This window comes from Oncorhynchus keta, chromosome 32 (assembly GCF_023373465.1).
Source record: "Oncorhynchus keta strain PuntledgeMale-10-30-2019 chromosome 32, Oket_V2, whole genome shotgun sequence".
NCBI classification, from domain to species: Eukaryota; Metazoa; Chordata; class Actinopteri; order Salmoniformes; family Salmonidae; genus Oncorhynchus; species Oncorhynchus keta.
The window spans coordinates 14,955,728-14,981,036 of NC_068452.1; the positions used below are offsets into that span (position 1 = coordinate 14,955,728).

The 25,309-nt window shown below is 42.7% G+C and overlaps 1 protein-coding gene across 3 annotated transcripts; it reads right to left on the reverse strand.

The window, feature by feature from the left end:
* Positions 1-1,869: 1,869 nt before the first annotated feature.
* LOC118365088 (pre-mRNA-splicing factor SYF1-like) lies at positions 1,870-24,893 on the reverse strand. Of its 3 annotated transcripts, none has more exons than XM_035747030.2 (19): positions 24,727-24,777; positions 24,271-24,419; positions 21,520-21,643; positions 21,109-21,306; positions 18,961-19,095; positions 18,698-18,862; positions 18,219-18,363; positions 16,077-16,228; positions 15,447-15,566; positions 15,201-15,332; positions 14,652-14,783; positions 13,807-13,920; positions 13,343-13,505; positions 12,675-12,865; positions 5,396-5,518; positions 4,729-4,894; positions 4,367-4,493; positions 3,974-4,080; positions 1,870-2,465 (listed from the first exon to the last, which is right to left on the reverse strand). In XM_035747030.2, exons 1-19 carry the CDS (start codon positions 24,760-24,762, stop codon positions 2,398-2,400), a joined length of 2,547 nt encoding a protein of 848 aa, XP_035602923.1. In that variant the 5' UTR covers positions 24,763-24,777; the 3' UTR covers positions 1,870-2,397. The 3 variants fall into 3 exon arrangements, with proteins under 3 accessions (XP_035602923.1, XP_052346642.1, XP_052346643.1); XM_052490682.1 differs by lacking the exon at positions 1,870-2,465 and adding an exon at positions 2,489-3,540 and having other exon boundaries at positions 24,727-24,893; XM_052490683.1 differs by lacking the exons at positions 1,870-2,465; positions 24,271-24,419; positions 24,727-24,777 and adding exons at positions 2,489-3,540; positions 22,774-23,885.
* Positions 24,894-25,309: the final 416 nt, after the last annotated feature.

The following is a 25,309-nucleotide window of genomic DNA, read 5'->3' on the forward strand; positions in this document are numbered from 1 at the left end:
GAGACAGGTGCATTCGGTTGGTGAAACTTGCCGTGTTGAGTTGAGCAAGTAGCCTACAGGAGGTTTTCATACACTTGTCTCCAAATATTGTCCTCTGACCATGAAACATACCATACAGATAAAAGAAAACACCAACGATGCATTTTGAGAATTATATGCCATGTATAGGCTTTTACGTTTTAATTAAATAAGTGCATAAATGGCCTAGGTGCGATAAATTATAATGCAAGTAGGCCTACTCTGTGGGGTGTTGAACAAAAAGTAGCCCATCAAATTATAAGCAACTTCTATCAAAACAAAACACATGGACTGCCACAAACCATCAAATTGTACTAAAATAAACATGTGAAGTAGGAGACTAGGCCTTAATTTCTTCTCTTTACACTTTCCAGTCAACGCTCAAGCTTTGCAAACCACACAGGAAACACCGAATTCTCAGCAGGCACACAGATCTCCCAATCACATCACAGCCTTGAAAGTTCCAAGAGCTCTTTCAGCGTCCCTCAGCAGTAACATTGGGGTGCGTCCCAAATGGTACTCTATTCTATATATAGTGCACTACTTTCAACCAGGGCCCATAAGGCTCTGATCAAAAGTAAAACACTATGTATGTAAAAGGGTGTCATTTGGGACATAACCTGTGAGGATTAAATCAACTATTTTGATCTAATTATGAAAAAGTATAATGCTAAGGCCTACTATTTTCCATTCCAGGTTTATTCCCTTCTCTGAATAACTAATCGATCACTGAAAACAGAAGATGGAAGAGAATGCTAGGTCTATTTCTTTTTCCGTTCTAGGGTTATTAATTTCCCTTCATAACAATACAAACTTATCAGTAAAAAACTGGTTTAAGGGTTAGTTTAGGTGGAAGTTTAAATTATATAACTTTTGGCTACAAGACTCAGATCCAGTCTTGGATACATGATTTTTTTCCTAAATCCTAAGAATTTTTTAATGCCACCTAGAGTGAGTGCTAAGCAGTTTTTAATCAAAAACAATAAGCCAGGGAGCATGACAAGGCTGTAAAATATGGCTCTTGTTGCTTACTACAACTCCCAGCTCTAGTATCAATGAAATATTCCCTATTCACCCAGCGTAACTACTCCCTCTGTTTTTCTAGGGAAGTAAGCTCCTCTTTCTGCAGTAAAGCACTGCTGCACAGACTCTGTCAGTCATGGTGTTGGACTTACAGTGAGAGTTGTCAGCAGTTTACACATCAATTTCATTGAACCATTGAACAGACTCAAATGTCATGCAGGTTGAAATAATCGCAATGGCAAGACATACAACAGACTCAAAAATATGTGCAAGTGTAGGGTGGTAGTGGTGGAGTAGGGGCATGAGAGCACACAGTGTGTTGTGAAATCTGTGAATGTATTGTTTCGCTTTTAAAATTGTATGAACTGCCTTAATTTTGCTGGAGCCCAGGAAGAGTAGCTGCGCTAATGGGGATCCATAAAAATACAATACTGTAGCAAACAGTGATTTCAACTGTAGAAAGAGTGCCACCTTGTTGCCAATGCTAGTTTTGCTTTAATGCATCACTACATCAAGAAGGAGCATTTGTTGAAAAAAAGAATAGGAAGCGCTGCTAGGATACACTACTAGTAGATCTTTGTATGTTGAAGGCGCTCTTTGGTTAAGGGGTTAATTTGACATAAATAACAAGGAGGACCAAGGCCCACATACAGAGCATGTTCAATAGAAAAATCTTAAAAACTACCTGACAACTTGTGCCAAAACACGTCATTCGTTTTTACGATTTTGTTATTGAACATGCCGTCGTAATTTAAACATTTTAACTTCATGAAACGTGCCTTGGTCCTCATGTTTAGAAGGAAATTGAGCATTTACATTGTTTTTAGAATAAGGAGCATTTAAACTTTATTCACAAATCTCATTTTTATTCACTGATCGAGCAAAACACTTACAGTCGACAACATACAGTGGCAAGAAAAAGTATGAACCCTTTGGAATTACTTGGCTTTCGGCATAAATTGGTCATCAAATTTGGTCTGATCATCTAAGTCACAATAATAGACAAACAGTGTGCTTAAACTAATAACACACAAATTATTGTATTTTTCTTGTCTATATTGAATACATAATTTAAACATTCACAGTGTAGGTTGGGAAAAGTATGAACCTCTAGGCTAATGACTTCTCAAAAAGCTATTGCAGTCAGGAGTCAGCTAACCTGGAGCCCAATCAATGAGACGAAATTGGAGATGTTGGTTAGAGCTGCCTTGCCCTATAAAAAAAACACTCAAAGTTTGCTATTCACAAGAAGCATGCCTCGAACAAAAAAGATCTCAGAAGACCTAAGATTAAGAATGATTGACTTGCATAAAGCTGGAAAGGGTTACAAAAATATCTCTAAAAGCCTTAACGTATTCAATCTTCTCCTTCTTTCAGCCCTCCAAAGACAGCAGTGGGGACACTTTTCTGTTCCAGCTGCACCTCTGGAGAGAGACAAACATAATCAAAGCAGACATTTACATAAACACCATGGTAGTGTCTCAAATGGCACCCTATCCTCTATATAGTGGACTACCTATGACCAGTTAAAAGTGCACTATATAGGGGATAGGGTGCCATTTGGAACATTGACACCACTCTCAAAGTAAACAGGTCACATGCTTGTTGCAGCCATCACGCTGTGCCTGCAAGGCATCTCTCACTCTCTCAAAGTATGTGGACACACACCTGCTCGTTCAAAAACATTTGGGATGAATTGGAACCTAATTGGTCAACATCCGTACCCACAGCAATGTTCCAACATCTAGTGGAGTTGGTCCCCCCTTTGTTGCTATTACAGCCTCCACTCTTCTGGGAATGCGCTCCACTAGATGTTGGAACATTGCTGCGGGCACTGATGTTGGGCGATTAGGTTCCAATTCATCCCAAAGGTGTTTGATGGGGTTGAGGTCAGGACTCCACCCTGATCTCGACAAACCATTTCTGTATGCACCTCGATTTGTGGACTGGGGCATTGTCATGCTGAAACAGGAAAGAGCCTTCCCCCAAATTGTTGCCACAAAGTTGGAAGCACAGAATCGTCTAGAATGTCATTGCATGCTGGAGCGTTAAGATTTCCCTTCATTGGAACTAAGGGGCCTTGCCCAAACCATGAAAAACAGCACCAGACCATTAATCCTCCTCCACCAAACTTTACAGTTGGCACTATGCATTCGGGCAGGTAGCGTTCTCCTGGCATCCGCCAAACCCAGAATGTGAATCGTGATTCATCACTCCAAAGAACACATTTCTACTGCTCCAGAGTTCAATATTGGCAAGCTTTACACCACTCCAGCTGATGCTTGGCATTGCGCATGGGGATCTTAGGCTTGTGTGCGCCTGCTTGGCCATGGAAACGCATTTCATGACGCTCCCAACAACAGTTCAGAGACAGTTTAGAACTCAGTAGTGAGTGTTGCAACCGAGGACAGATGTGTGGCCTACCTCTTCGCGGCTGAACCATATTGCTCCTAGATGATTTCACTTCACAATAACAGCACTTAGTTGACCGGGGCAGCTCTAGCAGGACAGAAATTTGACAAACTCACTTGTTGGAAAGGTGGCATCCTATGACGGTGCTACGTTGAAAGTCACTGTGCTTTCATCAAGGCCATTCTACTGCTCATTTTTGAGATTGCATGGCTCTATCCTCAATTTTATACACCTGTCAGCAACAGGTGTGGCTGAAATAGCCGAATACACTAATTTGAAGGGATGTTTATATATTTATTAATATTTTTTATTATTAGGTCTGTCAAGAAAACAGCTAGAACATATTAAATCAAGTGAAACATTCAAAACATTGCAGATAGAAATGCAATGTATAGAGTTGTCATGCTTCTATATTATATGACAGAATAATTTTCTATAATCTACACAGTCCATTTCTATGTGAATGTTCTGTAGCATTGCTCCCTCCTGAACAGCGCCACCTGGTGGTGTTTTAACTCACCCTCTGGGCCCTGGTCTTCATCATCACCATCCTCATCATCAATATCAATCTCATCGGGGTTGGCTTGTTTGGCCAGTTCAGCCAGCTCACTGCGAGATGTGTCACTCCTAAACAAACAGATTCACAATGACACAGAGTGGTTAAGACCAGTATTGAACCATTTCTGCATTGTTGTATTTATATTAAATGACTGGCCACTTACTGGGCCCGTACCCACGCAGCATCTAAAAATAGGAGTGCTGATCGAGGATCTGTCCATATTATCTTATTCATTATGATTTAAAATCTTAGATCAGCGCTAATATTCTGAGACGGTTTGTGGATACGGGCCCTGGTCTGCAGTTGGGTTTTCGGAGGACAGTGGAAAGGATGCTAAGTGGATGGATGACAGACCTGACGAAGAGGATCTTCTCTTTGAGTTTGGGTTTGTCCTGTTCAGCCTCGGCGGCCAGCTGTTGGGCCTGCTGCTCCAACAGCTTCATATCATCCAGCCCCAGCTGACCCGGGGCAAGGTCTGAGACTGCACAGACATAAAATAACAGAGGTACACCCTAACCCTGATTCAGCCCTAACACTAACCAAGCCCCATCTGGCCTGTGTTTTTCATGAAAAACATTTACAGCTGTAAGCATGACACTACAAAATCATGTTAAAAATCAACATGGAAGATGACACGAGATTAATTGATTCATCATTAGAGACCAAAGGTGTGGGTGCGTATAGGTTTGTATGCGTGTGTGTGTGTGCATTCTTACTGGTGGCGTTGGTGGTGGCCTTCATCATCTGTGAGGACATGAAGTTGACCTGTGTGTTGTACGTGGCCTGGACGCTGCGCTTGATCCTCAGCATCTCCCGGATAGTGTCTTCGTTCCCATGGCGGATCTCAAACTCCTTCCACGTCTGCCAGAACGTGGCCGTCATCTGAAGCAAACACACACACAGGAAGTAAAACTTTTTATCGCTACTGTGCACAAACCTGTGTTTCCACAAATTGAGGAAAGGACTGAAACAGGGAAGGAGTACGTGGATTGTCCAATAAGAACAGCTAGTTCTGTTCAATAACAGTTTCCTACTGTGTGCTCGGACGATAAACCACAAATTATTGTCACCGACCATACCGATAACTTATCGCAGGCATTTTGCTTATATCATTAATTATGATAAGTAGCGTACACTAGAGAAATGTGAAGTTTGAAATTAAATAAGTTTGCAGAGTTAATGGCACAATTTGTGGCTACAACCATCAAACTAGTAGTAGTTAGTAGTAGTAGTAGTAGTCACATTAATGTTATAAACGTATCACTCTATTTATTGTTATCACATCAATTCAGGCAATTTATCGCAATATGGATTTTTGTTCATATTGCCCAGCTCTAGTGTGCACTAATGAAGAGGACCCTGGGTCAGAGAGTGAGAGCTCACCCGTGGGTCACAGATCTGAGAGCAATAGGAGTATATGGCTCTGCCCCGGTCGATCTCGCCCAGTTTGCTCTCCATGTCAGCGAAGCGCAGGCACATGTCCCTGGAGTGTTCGTCTGGAAGCACCTGGAAGAAAACAACATATGATATTATATATTCGAATATATTAGTTGCACCATCTCAATAAATAAATATTATTATTATATATTCGAATATTCGATATTATATATTCGAATATATTATAACCATATACACCATCTCAATAAATAAAAATCACATGATTAATTTAGGGGTGTCTAACTCATTTTGCCATGGGGGCTGCATTCGTTCTTCAACGAGGTCCGGAGAGCCGAAACAGAAGATGTGCTATCTTTCTTCGCCGTCAGAATTAGCAAAACATTTTCCAATATCCATCTTTTAGGAAATGTTTTATGCTCACTGATTGTCTAGCTTTCATTTCAGTGATTATTAGCGAGCTGGAGACAGTCAAGAAATGGCATGAATGTAGGTCTCTTGTCATTTTTACAACATTTCTATTTGGTTTTAATCATTTGAAAGTATATTGAGTTTGTTCCCCCCTCACAATTTTTTTGAATCTATATAAGGTTGGACACACCTACTTATTCAAGGGTTTTTCTTTATTTGTACTATTTTCTACATTGTAGAATAATAGTGAATACATCAAAACTATGAAATAACACATACGGAATCATGTAGGGGAAAAAAAGTGTTAAACAAATCAAAATATATTTTAGATTCATCAAATAAGTGCCCTTTGCCTTGATGACAGCTTTGCACACTCATGGCATTCTCTCAAACCGCTTCACGAGGAATGCTTTTCCAACAGTCTTGAAGGAATTCCCACATACGCTGAGCACTTGTGGCTGCTTTCCTTTACTCTGCGGTCCAACTCATCCCAAGCCACACTCTTCTAGGGTTACTTCCGGTCACAACTTGCAGACTTGTTTACGTGTTGCTGTGCGTTTTGTTGCCAACCTTACTTTGCTACCTGACAACTTTACGGTTTTTACTTTTTAATTACTGTTTATATTTTTTGTTTTTCCCCTCACTCAACTTTTTCACTCCGGACGCTTTATCTGGACATTGTTCGTCAGGACCTCCAATAGCCGAAGCTAAGTAGTAACATTAACATGATGCCCTCTAATTGCAGTCGCTGTACTCATAATATACAGGAGAACGATCGCCTTATGGTGAGGATAGCTGTGCTGCAAGCCCAGCTTCAGACGCAATCGTTAGGCAAGGGTAATTTCAGTGTAGGAAAGGATGAAACAGCGTCTGTGCCACCAGTAAGTACAGATAGTAACGTTAGTATAAATCCCCTCGCACGGTCCCCGCAGCTGGACAACTTTCTCACGGCTTCTGGAGGGAAATGCTGTAGGAATGCTCAACCGGTGTCGCTCATTCAGCCGACAGAAACTTTCAACCGGTTTTCCCCATTAAGCAGCGAGTTGGAGTCAGAGGCCGAGCCATCTCCCGTTACGGGGTCTGAGACGCCAAAGCTTCCCACCATTAGCTCTGACAAATTGAAAACCCTAGTCATTGGTGACTCCATTACCCGCAGTATTAGACTTAAAACGAATCATCCAGCGATCATACACTGTTGACCAGGGGGCAGGGCTACCGACGGTAATGCTAATCTGGAGATGGTGCTGGCTAAAGCTAAAACTGGCGAGTGGAGAGAGTATAGAGATATTGTTATCCACGTCGGCACCAATGAGGTTAGGATGAAACAGTCAGAAGTCACCAAGCGCAACATAGCTTCAGCGTGTAAATCAGCTAGAAAGATGTGTCGGCATCGAGTAATTGTCTCTGGCCCCCTCCCAGTTAGGGGGAGTGATGAGCTCTACAGCAGAGTCTCACAACTCAATCGCTGGTTGAAAATTGTTTTCTGCCCCTCCCAAAATATAGATAGATATAGATAATTGGCCCTCTTTCTGGGACTCACCCACAAACAGGACCAAACCTGGCCTGCTGAGGAGTGACGGACTCCATCCTAGCTGGAGAGGTGCTCTCATCTTATCTACCAACATAGACAGGGCTCTAACTCCTCTAGCTCCACAATGAAATAGGGTGCAGGCCAGGCAGCAGGCTGTTAGCCAGCCTGCCAGCTTAGTGGAGTCTGCCACTAGCACAGTCAGTGTAGTCAGCTCAGCTATCCCCATTGAGACCGTGTCTGTGCACCTTAGCAAACTCACTAGGATAAAGACCTCCTCCATTGATGCAATCATTGAAAGAGATCGTGATACCTCACATCTCAAAATAGGGCTACTTAATGTTAGATCTCTTACTTCAAAGGCAGTTATAGTCAATGAACTAATCACTGATCATAATCTGATGTGATTGGCCTGAATGAAACATGGCTTAAACCCGCTGAATTTACTGTGATAAATGAGGCCTCACCTCTTGGCTACACTAGTGACCATATCCCCCATGCATCCCGCAAAGGCGGAGGTGTAATTAAAAATGTAACTGCAGCTAATGTCAATTTACACAAAAAAAGGGTGTTTTCGTCTTTTGAGCTTCTAGTCATGAAATCTATGCAGCCTACTCAATCACTTTTTATAGCTACTGTTTACAGGCCCCCTGGGCCATATACAGCGTTCCTCATTGAGTTCCCTGAATTCCTTTCGGACCTTGTAGTCATGGCAGATAATATAATAATTTTGGTGACTTTAATATTCACATGGAAAAGTCCACAAACCCACTCCAAGGGGCTTTTGGAGCCATCATCGACTGGGTTTTGTCCAAACATGTCTCTGGACCCACTCACTGTCACAGTCAGACCTAGTTTTGTCCCATGGAATAAATGTTGTGGATCTTAATGTTTTTCCTCATAATCCTGGACTATCGGACCAACATTTTATTACATTTGCAACAAATAATCTGCTCAGACCCAAACCAAGAAGCATCAAAAGTTGTGCTATAAACACAAGATTCCTTGATACCTTCCAGACTCCCTCTGCCTACCCAAGGACGTCAGAGGACAAAAATCAGTTAACCACCAAACTGAGGAACTAAATTTAACCTTGAGCAATACCTTAGATGCAGTTGCACCCCTAAAAACATTTCTCATAAGAAACTAGCTCCCTGGTATACAGAAAATACCTGAGCTCTGAAGCAAGCTTCCAGAAAATTGGAATGGAAAAGGCGCCACACCAAACTGGAAGTCTTCCGACTAGCTTGGAAAGATAGTACCGTGCAGTATCGAAGAGCCCTCACTGCTGCTCAATCATCCTATTTTTCCAACTTAATTGAGGAAAATAAGAACAATCCGAAATGTATTTTTGATACTGTCGCAAAGCTAACTAAAAAGCAGCATTCCCCAAGTGAGGATGGCTTTCACTTCAGCAGTAATAAATTCATGAACTTCTTTGAGGAAAAGATCATGATCATTAGAAAGCAAATTACGGACTCCTCTTTAAATCTGCGTATTCCTCCAAAGCTCAGTTGTCCTGAGTCTGCACAACTCTGCCAGGACCTAGGATCAAGAGAGACACTCAAGTGTTTTAGTACTATATCTCTTGACACAATGATGAAAATTATGAAAATAATCATGGCCCCTAAACCTTCAAGCTGCATACTGGACCCTATTTCAACTAAACTACTGAAAGAGCTGCTTCCTGTGATGGCCCTCCTATGTTGAACATAATAATCAGCTCTCTATCCACCAGATGTGTACCAAACTCACTAAAAGTGGCAGTAATAAAGCCTCTCTTGAAAAAGCCAAACCTTGACCCAGAAAATATAAAAAACTAGCAGCCTATATCAAATCTTCCATTACTCTCAAAAATTTTAGAAAGAGCTGTTGCGCAGCAACTCACTGCCTTCCTGAAGACAAACAATGTATACGAAATGCTTCAGTCTGGTTCAGTCTGGTGTTTAGACCCCATCATAGCACTGAGACTGCACTTGTGAAGGTGGTGAATTACCTTTTAATGGCATCAGACCGAGGTTCTGCAGCTGTCTTCGTGCTCCTAGACCTTAGTGCTGCTTTTGATACCATCGATCACGTTCTTTTGGAGAGATTTGAAACCCAAATTGGTCTACACGGACAAGTGCCGGCCTGGTTGAGATTTTATCTGTCAGAAAGATAGCAGTTTTACTCTGTGAATGGTTTGTCCTCTGACAAATCAAATGTACATTTCGGTGTTCCTCAAGGTTCCGTTTTAGGACCACTATCGTTTTCACTATATATTTACCTCTTGGGGATGTCATTCGAAAACATAATGTTAACTTCCACTGCTATGCGGATTTACATTTCAATGAAACATGGTGAAGCCCCAAAATTGCCCTCGCCAAAAGCCTGTGTTTCAGACATAAGTGGATGGCTGCAAAAGTTCGACTTTTAAACTCGGACAAAACAGAGATGCTTGTTCTAGGTCCCAAGAAACAAAGAGATCTTCTGTTGAATCTGACAATTAATCTTGATGGTTGTACAGTCGTCTCAAATAAAACTGTGAAGGACCTCGGCTTTACTCTGGACCCTGATCTCTCTTTTGACGAACATATCAAGACTGTTTCACGGACAGCTTTTTCCATCTACGTAACATTGCAAAAATCATAAACTTTGTCCAAAAATGATGCAGAAATATTAATCCATGCTTTTGTTACATCTAGGTTAGACTACTGCAATGATCTACTTTCCGGTTACCCGGATAGAACACAAAATAACTTCAGTTATCCTGACTAGAATTTTTTTAAAGTATCATATTACTCCAGTGCTAGCCTCCCTACACTGGCTTCCTGTTAAGGCAAGGGCTGATAAAGGTTTTACTGCTAACCTACAAAGCATTACATGGGCTTGCTCCTACCGATCTTTCTGATTTGGTCCTACCGTACATACCTACACGGATGCTACGGTCACAAGACGCAGGCCTCCTAATTGTCCCTAGAATTTCTAAGCAAACAGCTGGAGGCAGGGCTTTCTCCTATAGAGCTCAATTTTTATGGAATGGTCTGCCTACCCATGTGAGAGACGCAGACTCGGTCTTAACCTTTAAGCCTTTATTGAAGACTCATCTCTTCATATGATTGAGTGTAGTCTGGCCCAGGAGTGTGAAGGTGAACGGAAAGGCTCTGGAGCAACAAACCGCCCTTGCCGTCTCTGCTTGGCCGGTTCCCCTCTCTCCACTGGGATTCTCTGCCTCTAACACTATTACAGGGGCTGAGTCACTGGGTTACTAGTGCTCTTTCAAGCCGTCCCTAGGAGGGGTGCGTCACTTGAGTGGGTCACTGACGTAATCTTCCTGTCTGGGTTGGCACCCCCCTTGGGTTGTGCCGTGGCGGAGATCTTTGTGGGCTGTACTCGGCCTTGTCTCAGGATGGTAAGTTGGTGGTTGAAGATATCCCTCCAGTGGTGTGGGGGCTGTGCTTTGGCAAAGCGGGTCGGGTTATATCCTTCCTGTTTGGCCCTGTCCTGGGGTATCATCGGATGGGGCCACAGTGTCTCCTGACCCCTCCTGTCTCAGCCTCCAGTATTTATGCTGCAGTAGTTTGTGTCGGGGGGCTAGGGTCAGTCTGTTTTATCTGGAGTACTTCTCCTGTCTTATCTGGTGTCCTGTGTGAATTTAAGTATGCTCTCTCTATTTCTCTATTTCTTTCTCTCTCTCGGAGGACCATGCCCCAGGACCACCTGACATGATGACTCCTTGCTGTCCCCAGTCCACCTGACTGTGCTGCTGCTCCAGTTTCAACTATTCTGCCTTATTATTATTCAACCATGCTGGTCATTTATGAACATTTGAACATCTTGGCCATGTTCTGTTATAATCTCCACCCGGCACAGCCAGAAAAGGACTGGCCACCCCACATAGCCTGGTTCCTCTAGGTTTCTTCCTAGGTTTTGGCCTTTCTAGGGAGTTTTTCCTAGCCACCGTGCTTCTACACCTGCATTGCTTGCTGTTTGGGGTTTTAGGCTGGGTTTCTGTACAGCACTTTGAGATATCAGCTGATGTACGAAGGGCTATATAAATAAATTTGATTTGATTGGGGTCAGGGCTTTGTGATGGCCACTCCAATACCTTGACTTTGTTGTCCTTAAAGGCATTTTGCCTCAACTTTGGAAGTATGCTTGGGGTCATTGTCCATTGGAAGACCCATTTGCGACCAACCTTTAACTTCCTGACTGATGTCTTGAGATGTTGTTTCAATATATCCACATAATTTTCCATCCTCATGATGCCATCTATTTTGTGAAGTGCACCAGTCCCTCCTGCAGCAAAGCACCCCCACAACATGATGCTGCCACCCCTGTGCTTCACGGATGGGATGGTGTTCTTCGGCTTGCAAGCCTTCCCTTTTTCCTCCAAATATAACGATGGTCATTATAGCCAAACAATTCTATTTTCGTTTCATCAGACCAGAGGACATTTCTCCAAAAAGTAAAATTTTTGTCCCCATCTGCAGTTGCAATCCGTAGTCTGTTTTTTTTATGGTGGTTTTGGAGCAGTGGCTTCTTCCTTGCTGAGCGGCCTTTGAGGTTATGTCGATATAGGACTCGTTTTACTGTGGATACTTTTGTACCTGTTTCCTCCAGCATTTCCACAAGGTCCTTTGCTGTTGTTCTGGGATTGATTTGCACTTTTCTCACCAAAGTAGGAGATAGAACGCGTCTCCTTCCTCAGCGGTATGATACCATGGTGTTTATACTTGCGTACTATTGTTTGTACAGATGAGCGTGGTACCGTCAGGTGTTTGGAAATTGCTCCCAAGGATGAACCAGACCTGTGGAGGTCTACAATTTTCTGAGGTCTTGGAAGATTTCTTTTGATTTTCCCATGTCAAGCAAAGAGGCACTGGGTTTGAAGGTAGGCCTTGAAATACATCCACAGGTACACCTCCAATTGACTCAAATGATGTGAAATGATCAGAAGCTTCACATAAAAGCATGACGGAATTTTCCAAGCTGTTTAAAGGCACAGTGAACTTAGTCTATGTAAACTTCTGACCCACTGGAATTGTGATACAGTGAATTATAAGTTAAATAATCTGTCTAAACAATTGTTGGAAAAATTACTTGTGTTATGCACAAAAGTATATGTCTTGCCAAAACTATAGTTTATTAACAAGAAATGGAGTGGTTGATAAACAAGTATTAAATGACTCCAACCTATGTAAACTTCCGACTTTAACTGATATATATATATTTTTTCCCTCAAACCATCCACAGGCCGGATTGGACGCCCCTCGCGGGACACTGATTTAGACTATTGAGATGCACCTGTGTGTGTGTGCATAACAAAATGAGCCATAACACTCTTACCTCGATGGCTTTCTGGTAGATCGCTCTGGTGTAGGTGACACCGTAGATCTCTGCAGCCCTCTTGATGTATATGTTGAACATGTGATGCCTCTCCGTGTTGTCCACCGCCTGCGTAGCTCTCTCGTACACCGCCATGGCGTGACGCGCCAACCCAAACTCCTCTTCCAGTTTGGCGTACAGCAGGTAGATGGCTGTCAATCACAACAGAAAATAGTTAACATATCACTCGTCATTCCTGTAGCTGGGGGGATAGTACCACATAAATAAGGCCATTATTACAAATAGAACCCAGCAACAAACTGATTATAAAAACTGACTGAGGCTGAAAGATACTTGAACACCCTTTTCATACTATTATGCCAACCTGAACCGTACTGAGCTGGCTCGGTCATGGTCTTTTAACATCTGTCAATCCCAGCACGGTTCCTGCAACTGTGGTGGATGCTTAACCAGGCCAGCACAGTACAGCTTGGCTTCGTAGTGTGAAAATTATTGTATTTTCCTTGGTGCTTCTCAGTATCTAAAAAGCAACTGTGATGATGACTTTATTGTATAAGGAAATTATTTTTTCATTGTACAGCATGTCAGCTTAGAGTCTAGACAGATGTCACAAACATGCATTAGACATAAAGACATACAGAAGTAACGTAGACAACAATGTCTCTTACTCTTGGCGAACTTGGCTGGACAGCCATCCAGCGCCTGCTCAAACAGGTCCCGGGCCCTCTCCAGCTTTTTGCCCCCGTAGCGGTCGATGAATTTGGTGAGGTAGGTGTTCCAGATGTCATAGACGTTGGGCCACCTGAAGAGGGCGATGCCACGCTCGTACGCCTGCAGAGAGCGCATGAAGACCATCAGCAACAGGAATTTACAACTGATCAAAATGCTGTAGTTAAGGGTGAAGGCCTTGTCAGGGTCGTGTTCAGTAGGGAACTCGGCCCTAGACATGACCCAGTTGTAATGTAACAGTTTGAATGCAGTATGAGTTAGCGTTTATATTCTAGGCTGTGAAATGTTAGACTGGTCCCAGTTCAGGCATCATGACAATGACCATAAGAGTTGTCAAGACAGCACAACAGAACTGGGACCAGGCTAGTGAGATGTGTGCAGCAGGGCAGGTGGTTGGTGTCACCTTGAAGCTCTCCTCAAAGTAGTTGTGCTCCTCCAGGAACATGGCGTAGTTGATGATTATCTGGGGCGTGGCTATGCGCAGGTCAATGATGCGGTCGTACACCGCCTTGGTGGACTGACGGGGAGAAACGACCAAGACAAAAGGTAGGGTTGTTAGTTACATCGTATGGTCGTTACATGTTTGTTCCCTAAAACTGGGTCATCACTATGCACAAGATGCAATTTTCAGTTTCTCCTATTCTAACAAGATTTCATCTGAGAGAAGAGCTCATGGAATACATAAAACGTATAAACCTAAACAATGTTAATTAATCCAATCCAGAAACACTAATGAAGGATTTTTGGGCTCCCGAGTGGCGCAGCGGTCTAAATGTGGCGCACTGCATCCGAGTGGCGCACTGCATCTCAGTGCAAGAGGCGTCGCTATAGTCCCTGGTTCGGATCCAGGCTGTATCACATCTGGCCATGATTGGGAGTCCCATAGGGCGGCGCACAATTGGCCCAGCGTAGTCCGGGTTTGGCCAGGGTAGGCCGTCATTGTAAATAAGAATTTGTTCTTAACTGACCTGCCTAGTTAAATAAATGTTAATTTTTTTTTTAAATGAAAGCTTCTTGCGGCCAAAAGGTTAGTTGACTATTGCGTATACACAGGCAGCTCAATTCTGATCTTTTGACCAATAAGAGCAGATATTTTGCCAATAATGGGGCAAAAGATCAGATTTGGGCTGCCTGTGTAAATGCAGCCTTAGATGTGTTGCATCAAAGCAACCTTCTTTTCCTTTCTAAATCAGTGCAATTGAAATACAACGAAGACAGAAACCATAGAGGGAAACATGAAGAAAGTACCTGGAATGTTCCCATACTCTCCTCCAGGTCAGCCAGCATGGACCAGACCTTCAGAGACTTGTACACTCTGTTCTGCACGGGCTCTGACACGTCAAAGTACTCTGCCTTCTTGGACGGGATGGCAGTTGCTTTCTACATATTTGGAAAGAGAGAAAGTCGAGGGATATTTGCACAGACATGCATCCAGTATTTATTCATCCCCCTGTAACTATTCCCCAGGTCGTTGCTGTAAATGAGAATGTGTTCTCAGTCAACTTACCTAGTAAAATAAGGGTAAAATAAAAAATGTACATCTATAGAAAGAATAAGAAACTATGAGAAGAGCGGTCTGCATCATAGAATTTGAGATTAGATGATTAACTTCATTTCTTGAAGTTATTAAATAAAAACATTAAAAAAGCAAGTACAGGTCAGCCGCCCACACAGCAATGTGTAGCAGTTTAAACGCATAAGAAATAATTCAGGATTACAGAAAAGTAAAAACAAAATGTACGTGTCTTTGGAGTGTGTGACAGGTCAGTATTTCTTGTGCCTGTATCTCCGTCTCACCCTCAGTATACGTAGCGCCTGTTCGTAGTTCTCATGGCGTAGCTCCATCTCTCCGTATTCACACCACACGCCAGCCAGGTCGTCAACCTGCTTATAGTTCACCTTGGTGGCTTTCTCAAAGATGGTCCGCGCCTGATGGTGGGGAAAAGTGGAAAAAGAACATTTAAAACAATAAATAAAACTTAACTTCCTCTTGGGTTGAAGGAGTAAATCTCCTAAATGGGGAAACCTTAGTTTGAGACTCACGTCGTCTAGCTGCTCGTTCTCCTCGTAGAACTTGGCGAAGGAGACCCAGAGAGAGCTGGGTTTCCCAGTAGCCTTCATAGGGTCCACTGTCTGAACTGCCTCTGTGTAGGTGTTGATGATCTGAAAAAAGGGGTTAAGACACACATTCTATACACTGTACATGTATGTGAGGAAGAGCATGCAAGGTACCTATTGCCAGCTAGAAAGACTAAGAAGCCATGTTAAATGTGAAATCTGTAAACATGTATTAATTGCTACTCTCTACCAATAACACAGATGTAAACTAGCTCGGATTTTTCTCAAACCCTTTTCACATAATTCCAACCTGAACAGTACTGTGCTGGCTCGGATATTTTCATTTCACATCACGGTTCCAGCTACAACAGTGGACACGGAACCAGGCCAGGGCAGTACACCGCAGTTCAGTAGAATAAAATGGGTATTAGAGACAGTGCCAAAAAGATGGCACAGTAAGACTAGGGCTAAGAGCTCAGGGCCTGTATCCACAAAGGGTCTCAGAGTAGGAGTGCTGATCTAGGATCTGGTCCCATCTGTTCATATAATCATATTCAGGCAAAACTGATCCTGGATCAGCACTTCTACTACGTGTCCACTTCTGGTTTCAGCTACCTGTCGTGGTTTCCCCTCGTACAGTTTGACCCTCTTATGCCACTCGTGGACGTTGTGGGGATTCTGTCTCAGCAGCACACTGTTCAGCAGGAGGGGCCTGCGGGCGATCAGCTGCTCAAAGCGGGCCAAACGCAGTTCCAGGTCTATGTCCTCTGAGAGGGAAAGGGAACACGAGTTGTGCATGACGACAAAGGCAAAGCATTCACTTGCGGCTGTGATTCCCCCCCTTGTAATATTTATTTACACACATCATTCTCGTTGAGATCAAATCTATTTTTGCGAGAAATTGTGATACACCCAGTGTGTCTGGATTGTAGAGTATCTCAATACTCTAAAATGGCTGGCTTCCAAAGACTACTCTCTTCAGTTACATTTATGTTGAAGGAACTAGCGTACAAGCATTTCTGTAAACTGTGTACGTGACGAATAACATTTGATTTAATTATATTTTTTTTACTCAAAGTCGCAGCCAGGATTGGGAAAACAGTAACATGGATACCTAGGTGAGGAATCGATTTCCCTTAACCTTTTTAGGATAGGGGGCAGCATTTTCACTTTTGGATAAATAGCGTGCCCAGAGTGAACTGCCTCCTACTCTGTCCCAGATGCTAATATATGCATATTATTATTAGTATTGGATAGAAAACACTGAAGTTTCTAAAACTGTTTGAATGATGTCTGTGAGTATAACAGAACTCATATGGCAGGCAAAAACCTGAGAAAAATCCAACCAGAAAGTGGGAAATCTGAGGTTTGTAGTTTTTCAACTCAGCCCCCATAGAAGATACAGGGTGATATTAGTTATGTTTCACTTCCCAAGGCTTCCACTAGATGTCAACAGTATTTAGAACCTGTTTTGAGGATTCTACTTTAAAGGAGGTGCTCATAAGGGCTCTTTGAGTGAGTGGTCTGGCAGAATGCCACAGCCTCGGTCTGGCGCGCTCACGTGAAAGGTAGCTACGTTCCACTTCATTTGTACAGACAAAGGAATTGTCCAGTTGGAACATTAATGAAGTTTTATGTTAAAAATATCCTAAAGATTGATTCCATACTCAGGTTGGCATGTTTCTACGGAATGTAACAGAACTTTTTGTCCGGCGTTCGACGTGTACCTGAACGCGCTTTTGGATTTGTTTATCAAATGCCCTAACAAAAGAAGATATTTGGACCTAACTGATGGACATTATCGAAACAAATCAAATAATAATAATAATAATATAATAATAATATATGCCATTTAGCAGACGCTTTTATCCAAAGCGACTTACAGTCATGTGTGCATACATTCTACGTATGGGTGGTCCCGGGGATCGAACCCACTACCCTGGCGTTACAAGCGCCATGCTCTACCAACTGAGCTACAGAAGGACCACAAAAATGTATGGTGGAACTGGGATTCCTGGGAGTGCATTCTGATGAAGATCAAAGGTAAGTGCATATTTAAAATGCTATTTCTGAGTAATGTTGACTACCCAATATGGCGGGTATCTTTTTGGCTGCTTTGTTGTCTAAAGGCTGTACTCAGATTATTGCATGGTTTGCTTTCTCCGTAAAGTTATTTTGAAATCTGACAACGGTTGCATTAAGGAGAAGTTTATCTAAAGTTCCATGTATAATAGTCGTATCTTTATCAATGTTTATTATGAGTATTTCTGATGTGGCTCTCTGCAATATCACCGCATGTTTTAGAACTACTGAATGTAACGCACCAATGTAAACTCAGATTTTTTTTGATAAACATGCATGTATTGTGTAACATGAAGTCCTATGAGTGTCATCTGATGAAGAACATCAAAGGTTAGTGATTAATTTTATCTCTATTTCTGCTTTTTGTGACTCCTCTCTTTGGCTGGAAAAAATGACTTTGTTTTTCTGTGGCTTAACATAATCGTGGTGCTTTCGCTGTAAATCCTTTTTGAAATCAGACACTGTGGCTGGATTAACGAGAATTTTATCTTTCAAATGGTGTAAAATACTTGTATGCTTGAGGAATTTTAATTATGAGATTTTTGTTGTTTTGAATTTGGCGCCCTGGCTGTTGCGGGGTGGTTCCGCTAGTCCTAGACAGGTTAATAGAGTTATTTGAGATCTGAGCAAGAGACAAGGAGAGTAAGACACTTTAGACTATTGAGATGCACCCACCTTCTTCATCTTTCCCCAACTCTGAGGTAGTCTCCATCTTGGCAGCGATCATGCTCTCCTCAAACTGGGCGTAGCTGTCGAACACCTGGGTGAAATCTCTTACCGTCACCACCGTCAAGATGGCCTCCTCATACACATCACGAGCCTGGTGGGCCACAACACACAAACATTCAAATTAGTCTGTGTGTGTGCATCCCAAAAACTGAATATATTTATTAACACTTTACTTGCACTACATAACAATGTTGTAAAGCTTCATAACATGCATAATAGCTAATCAAAATGTGTCAAATATATATTATGACAATGTTATGGTGGTGAGTTACCCTATAATCCTACATAATTTCTAATGACCCTGATGCATGACGACAAAGTCAAAAGTGGACTATGAAGATGATCGTCTATAGGGCTCTGGTCACAAGTAGTGCAATACAAAGGGAATAGGGTGCCGTTTGGGATGCATCTATCCAGACCAGTACCTTTTCAAAATGTCCACTGCGGATGTAGTAGTCAGCCAGGGAGCACCAGAGTTTGCCCAGCTGGTCTGTGAAGCGAGTGAGGCCTCCACGGATGATGGCCCCAACATTCAGAGAGTTCACCTTGTCTGGGTTCTGAGAGATCAGGTCACACAGCTCGTGCCATAGCTGTTAGATATTAACCAAACAAACAACATGGAGACAACGTTAGATATCAACCACACAACAACATGGGGATAAGGAGGATGAGCCAGACGTGGTCTTACCTGGTAGTTAGACTTTCCCTCCTTGGACACAAAGCTCTCATCGTTGACAACGGCTGCCAGACGTACTGCTGCTTCATCCAGCTTGCCACAGGAACGCAGGTAATCTATGTACTCCTCCGCATTCTCTGGGGACAGCTGCAGAGAAAGAGAGAGTCAAAACCAGGGGGCTGTTGCAGAAATAACTGTCATTTTATGAAATATAGACTTTTGGCACTTGACAACCAATATATAAATGTAGCTTTCTTTATCAACCACGTATCTAATAATTTTGGAATACGGGCCTCCCAGGTGGCGAGGTGGTCTAAGGTACTGCATCGCAGTGCTAGCTATGCCACTAGAGATTCTGGGTTCGAGTCCAGGCTCTGTCGCAGCCGGCCGCGACCGGGAGGCCCATGGGGCAGCGCACAATTGGCCCAGAGTCATCCGGTTTAGGGAGGGTTTGGCCAGCAGAGATATCCTTGTCTCATCGCGCACTAGCGACTCCTGTGGCGGGCCGGGCGCAGTGCTCGCTGACCAGGTCGCCAGGTGTACGGTGTTTCCTCCGACACCTTGGTGCGGCTGGCTTCCGAGTTGGGTGGGCATTGTGTCAAGAAGCAGTGCGGCTTGGTTGGGTTGTGTTTCGGAGGACGCATGGCTCTCGACCTTCGCCTCTCCCGAGTCTGTACGGGAGTTGCAGTGATGAGACAAGACTGTAACTACAACCAATTGGATACCACGAAATTGTGAAGAAAAATATATATATAATTCTGGAATACCACACTGCTGCTTGTGTGGAAGAATAGAAAACATATTAAGCAGAGAGAAAATATATCCTGTCCATTCCTTCAAATATTTACAAGAGCTAAATAAATATCTAGGGTTATCAGGGTAATGCATACAGGTAATTCCAATATGAATGCTAGAGGTCAGAGATCTCTTGACCCAAATATTCTGAAAATGTTTCAGATTTATAATGATATATGATTTGGAGATGACATACACAACATGACATTGATGCAATGTTATCACACGTTAGTAAACTCTAGGAACAGGGCCAGTAAGTAAGCTTTGTCCAAGCCAGAAAAGCACACTCTAGGTACAAAATCACAGACAAGTAAACAACAAAAAAATCACAGCCCCAGATGGTACCGACAGATCAAATTTGGGGGTCTGACTTATGGACTAAGGTTGAATAGTTAACTATAAAACCAACAAGGACTAACTTCCAGTGAACTGGATCACGTCAAACCTGGCTGCTTGAAAAGAAGCTGAGAGAAATCTGGAATCAAAAAAAGGTTATGCCGACCAATACAGGTTACTCAGAGAGGTATCAGAACCCAGGTGAAGGATGAAAACTACTGCATTTCTGATGGTGTCTCTGAGCTGCAGCCTGTCTGTGGCACAGGACGACACCCCAATGACTGAACATGAGGTGGAATGCGCTGCAGAACTCATGCTACATGTTGACTCTGATTACAGAATTCGGAGTCATGGAGGAGAAACCGCAAACCACAGTGGAAAAACTGCAAACCACGATGGAAAAACTAGGAGTCAAAGGTGCTCTTCTCCAATGTCCTGAGAGAGACTGGAGAAATAGGGCCCTTCAGCCAGGAACGAACCTGACCTACAGCAAGGTCATCCCTAACATTGTCAATGCCTACCACTCCCACATAGGAGAGTTAACAGCCCCTGTAAGAGGGGTCTACTACTTCAGCTTCTTCTTTCATGCTGGAGGATCTGAAGACTCCCACACATCCCTGTACAAGAATGAAGAGTGTATGCCTATTTCATCTGATCACAAGTCTAGTACTGATACAGCAGATAACGGGGTAATGCAGTCACTCTACAGCTGAAGGTGGGAGATCAGGTCTACATACACCTAAGGGCAAATGCACACTGTCATCTATTCCAGGCCTACCTTCTATGTTAAGTGATATATTGTAGGTTTCTGATGTGACGTGTGGTTGGTGTTGTTATAATCTCATAACCAAGACAAAATCTTATCACCATTGTTGAAAATAAATAGTGTGTATTAATGTGAATTCTGATTTTGTTTTTATTTATTTTTTAATCCTGTGACTATCTTCCATAAGGTGAGGCTTCCGTGGCATTCAGCTTTGGTTGTAGTTCAATCACAGAGGAGCAAATCTTCTAGAAATGTCCTCTTACCTTGAGGTACCTGCGGTAGACACGGATGGCGGTCTCAGGCAGGGGCAGGTTCCGGGCAAAGCGGAGGTACAGGGGCCAGATGCGAGGGTGCTGAGTGACGGGAAGGGCTCGGAGCGCTCGGTCAAATGTGCGTCTGCTCCTGGTGATCTTACACTGAGACACCAGGAACTGGCAGTAGTCCAGCCATATCCTCGGCATCTAGGACATCCACAGGAAGAACAAGTTATGTGGGATACTATTCCTACAATCTCAGACGACAAAATCTACTTCCAAGTAAAAAATACTCTCACACATAAATGTACTCTGTGATAGTCTGTGCCAATGAATGGACAATGATATTCCTCAAAGTTTGTGCGAGTATTTTCTCTTAACAGGGGATGGACGGACAGCGGGACATAAGCAAATGCCTACCTTGTGCATGAAAACCAGTGCTCTTTCATGGCAGTTGTTGATCTCCTCGTAGGCTGGCTCCATGATGCACTTCCCTTTGACCTGTTTCCGTCTCTCTCTCAGGTAGTTGTACCATAACTTGTAACTGCAAGGTCACATATGAACAATCCGTGAACACACAGTCATGACATTTAGCAATGCCTAAAATCATAACCCAGACACTAGTATGGTATTCAATAACCATTCTATGATTTTCAAATAAGCCTAGATTTTGGGCCGATTGGCCATGCTGTTGCTTCTTTTGGTGGTAGGAAGTAGAAATAAGGTAACCACAGGAAAGCGTTGTTTACCTCACTTTTTTGAGGGCCGGAAGGTTCTGTTGCTTGCATTTTCCATCTCTTGACGCATTTCACGCGATGCACAATATGTGAACAATAGCCGGATGTAACCGAATGCTGTCGACCAAAGCGCGTTCCCTCAGAGTCAGCTGGAAGTTTTTGTGATATTTGCTAGCTCTTTGCATGGGACAACATGTGGACTGTGCTTCGGTTAAACTCGGCCATTGTTGACATATTGTGTAAGTTGCGTGCAAGTTGTGTCAGCATTGAAAATACAAAACAGAAAATACAAACCGACATACAGACCAGCGTACTGGAAGTCGGGTTAATAACACTACTCTGTGGATATTTTGTCTCAGAGTAACTCCTACATTAAGACAAAATCAGCAGACAACAGGTCAAGCAGGTTCAAATTAAGTTTATTCAACAGTCTGACTTGTGATGGGACTGGTCACAAAAATTAGTTTACATAAACTTCCGACTTCAATTGTAGGGCTGATTTCCAGGACACATGTTAAACTAGCCTTTCAACTAATCTGAATCTCGTCTCTTAACATGTAGTCTCATTTTTGTGACCAGTCCCATCACAAGTCAGACTGTTGAATAAACTTGATTTGAACCTGCATGACCTTAGGTTGGAGTCATTAAAACGTGTTTTTCAACCACTTCACACATTTCTTGTTAACAAACTATATGTTTGGCAAGTCGGTTAGGACATCTACTTTGTGCATGACAAGTAATTTTTCCAACAATTGTTTACAGATTATTTCACTTATAATTCACTGTATCACAATTCCAGTGGGTCAGAAGTTTACATACACTAAGTTGACTGTGCCTTTAAACAGCTTTATGTCATGGCTTTAGAAGCTTCTGATAGGCTAATTGACATCATTTGAGTCAATTGGAGGTGTACCTGTGGATGTATTTCAAGGCCTACCTTCAAATCAGTGCCTCTTTGCTTGACATCATGGGAAAATATTTTTAAAAATCAGCCAAGACCTCCGAAAAATAATTGTAGACCTCCACAAGTCAGGTTCATCCTTGGGAGCAATTTCCAAATGCCTGAAAGTACCACGTTCATCTGTACAAACAATAGTGCACAAGTATAAACACCCTGGAACCAAGCAGCCGTCATATCGCTCAGGAAGGAGACACGTTCTGTCTCCTAGAGATTAACGTACTTTGATGCGAAAAGTGAAAATCAATCACATAACAGCAGCAAGGGACCTTGTAAAAATGCTGTAGGAATCAGGTACAATCAGGTACAGGCACAGTAAAACGAGTCCTATATCGACGTAACCTGAAAGGCTGCTCAGCAAGGAAGAAGCCACGGCTCCAAAACCGCAATAAAAAAAGACTACGGTTTGCAACTGCACATGGGGACAAAGATCATACTTTTTGGAGAAATGTCCTCTGTTCTGATGAAACAAAAATAGAAATGTTTGGCTATAATGACCATCGTTATGTTTGGAGGAAAAGCGAGAGGCTTGCAAGCCAAAGAACACTATCCCAATAGTGAAGCACCAGGGTCGTAGCATCATGTTGTGGCGTTGCTTTGCTGCAGACGGGACTGGTTCACATCACAAAATAGATGACATCAATGAGGGAGGAAAATTATGTGGATATAGTGAAGCAACATCTCAAGACATCAGTCAGGAAGTTAACGGTTGGTTGCAAATGGGTCTTCCAAATGGACAATGACCCCAAGCATACTTCCAAAGTTGTGGCAAAATGGCTTAAGGACAACAAAGTCAAGGTATTGGAGTGGCCATCACAAAGCCCTGACATCAATCCTATAGAAAATTTGTGAGCAGAACTGAAAAAGCATGTGCGAGCAAGGAGGCCTTACAAACCTGACTCAGTAACACCAGCTCTGTCAGGAGGAATGGACCAAAATTCACCCAACTTATTGTGGGAAGCTTGTGGAAGGCTACCCGAAATGTTTGACCCAAGTAAAAAAATTTAAAGGCAATGCTACCAAATACTAATTGAGTGTACGTAAACTTCTGACCCACTGTGAATGTGATGAAAGAAGCTGAAATAAATCAATCATTCTCTACTATTATTCTGACATTTCACATTCTTAAAATAAAGTGGTGCTCCTAGCTGACGTAAGACAATTAATTTTTACTAGTATTAAATGTCAGGAATTGTGAAAAACTGAGTTTAAATGTATTTGGCTAAGGTGTATGTAAACTTCCGACTTCAACTGTATATATGTGCAACAGTAACTGTCTGTGGAAATGTTCCTGTCTCTAGTTAGAGACAGACTACAAACATTAGTCTGGGACACTACAGTATTTTCCATGAACCTTTAGCATTGTATTCTTATTCTGGCCCTGGGGGCCAAGGGGGGTGTATTTCGGGGCAACAACAAAACTATGCATGGCACCCCTTTGCCCAGGACCAGGATTGGGAGAAACGTTGCCTCTACCTGCCAGGTAGCTCTTTCAGAGCTCGTTCATATATCATGTTGAGGATGGACATTGTGCAGTTTTGTTTGAACTCGATGTAACGCATCCAGCACTTGACCGAGTACGGATTCCTGATGATCTCCTCCTCGTAAGGCAGGTCATCTTCCTCCTGAAAAATACCATCACCAACCCAGCAAAATGGTCAACAGGAAGCCTTCTCTCCTTCGGAAGTTGGACACTTTTCTCTCATTCGAAAAACGCGGCACTGTTCTCAAAACTAGTGCAACGTTGCTCGAAAAATAGACAGGGCAACAATATGCTGTAAATTCACACACAGTAGACTGTACAGAGTATCTCAAGGAAGAGTTTGCCGGGACATTCAAATCGACACAGCCGAGGTCGAGGAGGCCGCATAAATATTACAGCATGCTGAGAGAATTCCACAAGGAAATATCAATATTCATGAAATAACTTACAAATATTACGTCCGGTTTCCCATTTAGAGACGCCATTTTATATTTTAATACCAAAATAAACGCCCGTAGTGTCAAACGTTCCCAAAAATGTAGGTATTGTTACTAAACTTCCTGACTCCTCCAACGTGTTCAGAATGTAGAATAAACCCCGCCCCGTGTGGAAATAGTATTGGGTAGTACTACGATCACTCAACAGACTATCCAATCATTAGTCACGAAGAAAACAGCATATGTTAGCACTCCAGCCCAGCAGGTGGCGACAGTGGAAAATCTGATATGCTCGTGCATGGCCAAAACTAAATGTGAAAGGTTATCAAAACGTCGACAAACACAAACGCCCTCGCCAGCCGCGTAGGGTACTTGTTGACCACAATAGTGGCGTACTGTATGTCCACACTTTTGAAACAAGTAGACTGTAACCAACACCATGCATAGGCTTACCAGTTGTGGAGTGAAGCACATGAGCAACCTCAATGTTACCTTCAGAGAGAAGATATTGTCAGTTGTCATTTAAAAAACAATACAGACAACAATAAAACTATTCTTTCAGAGTTCAGATGTTGAGTATAGCAAGCATAGAATA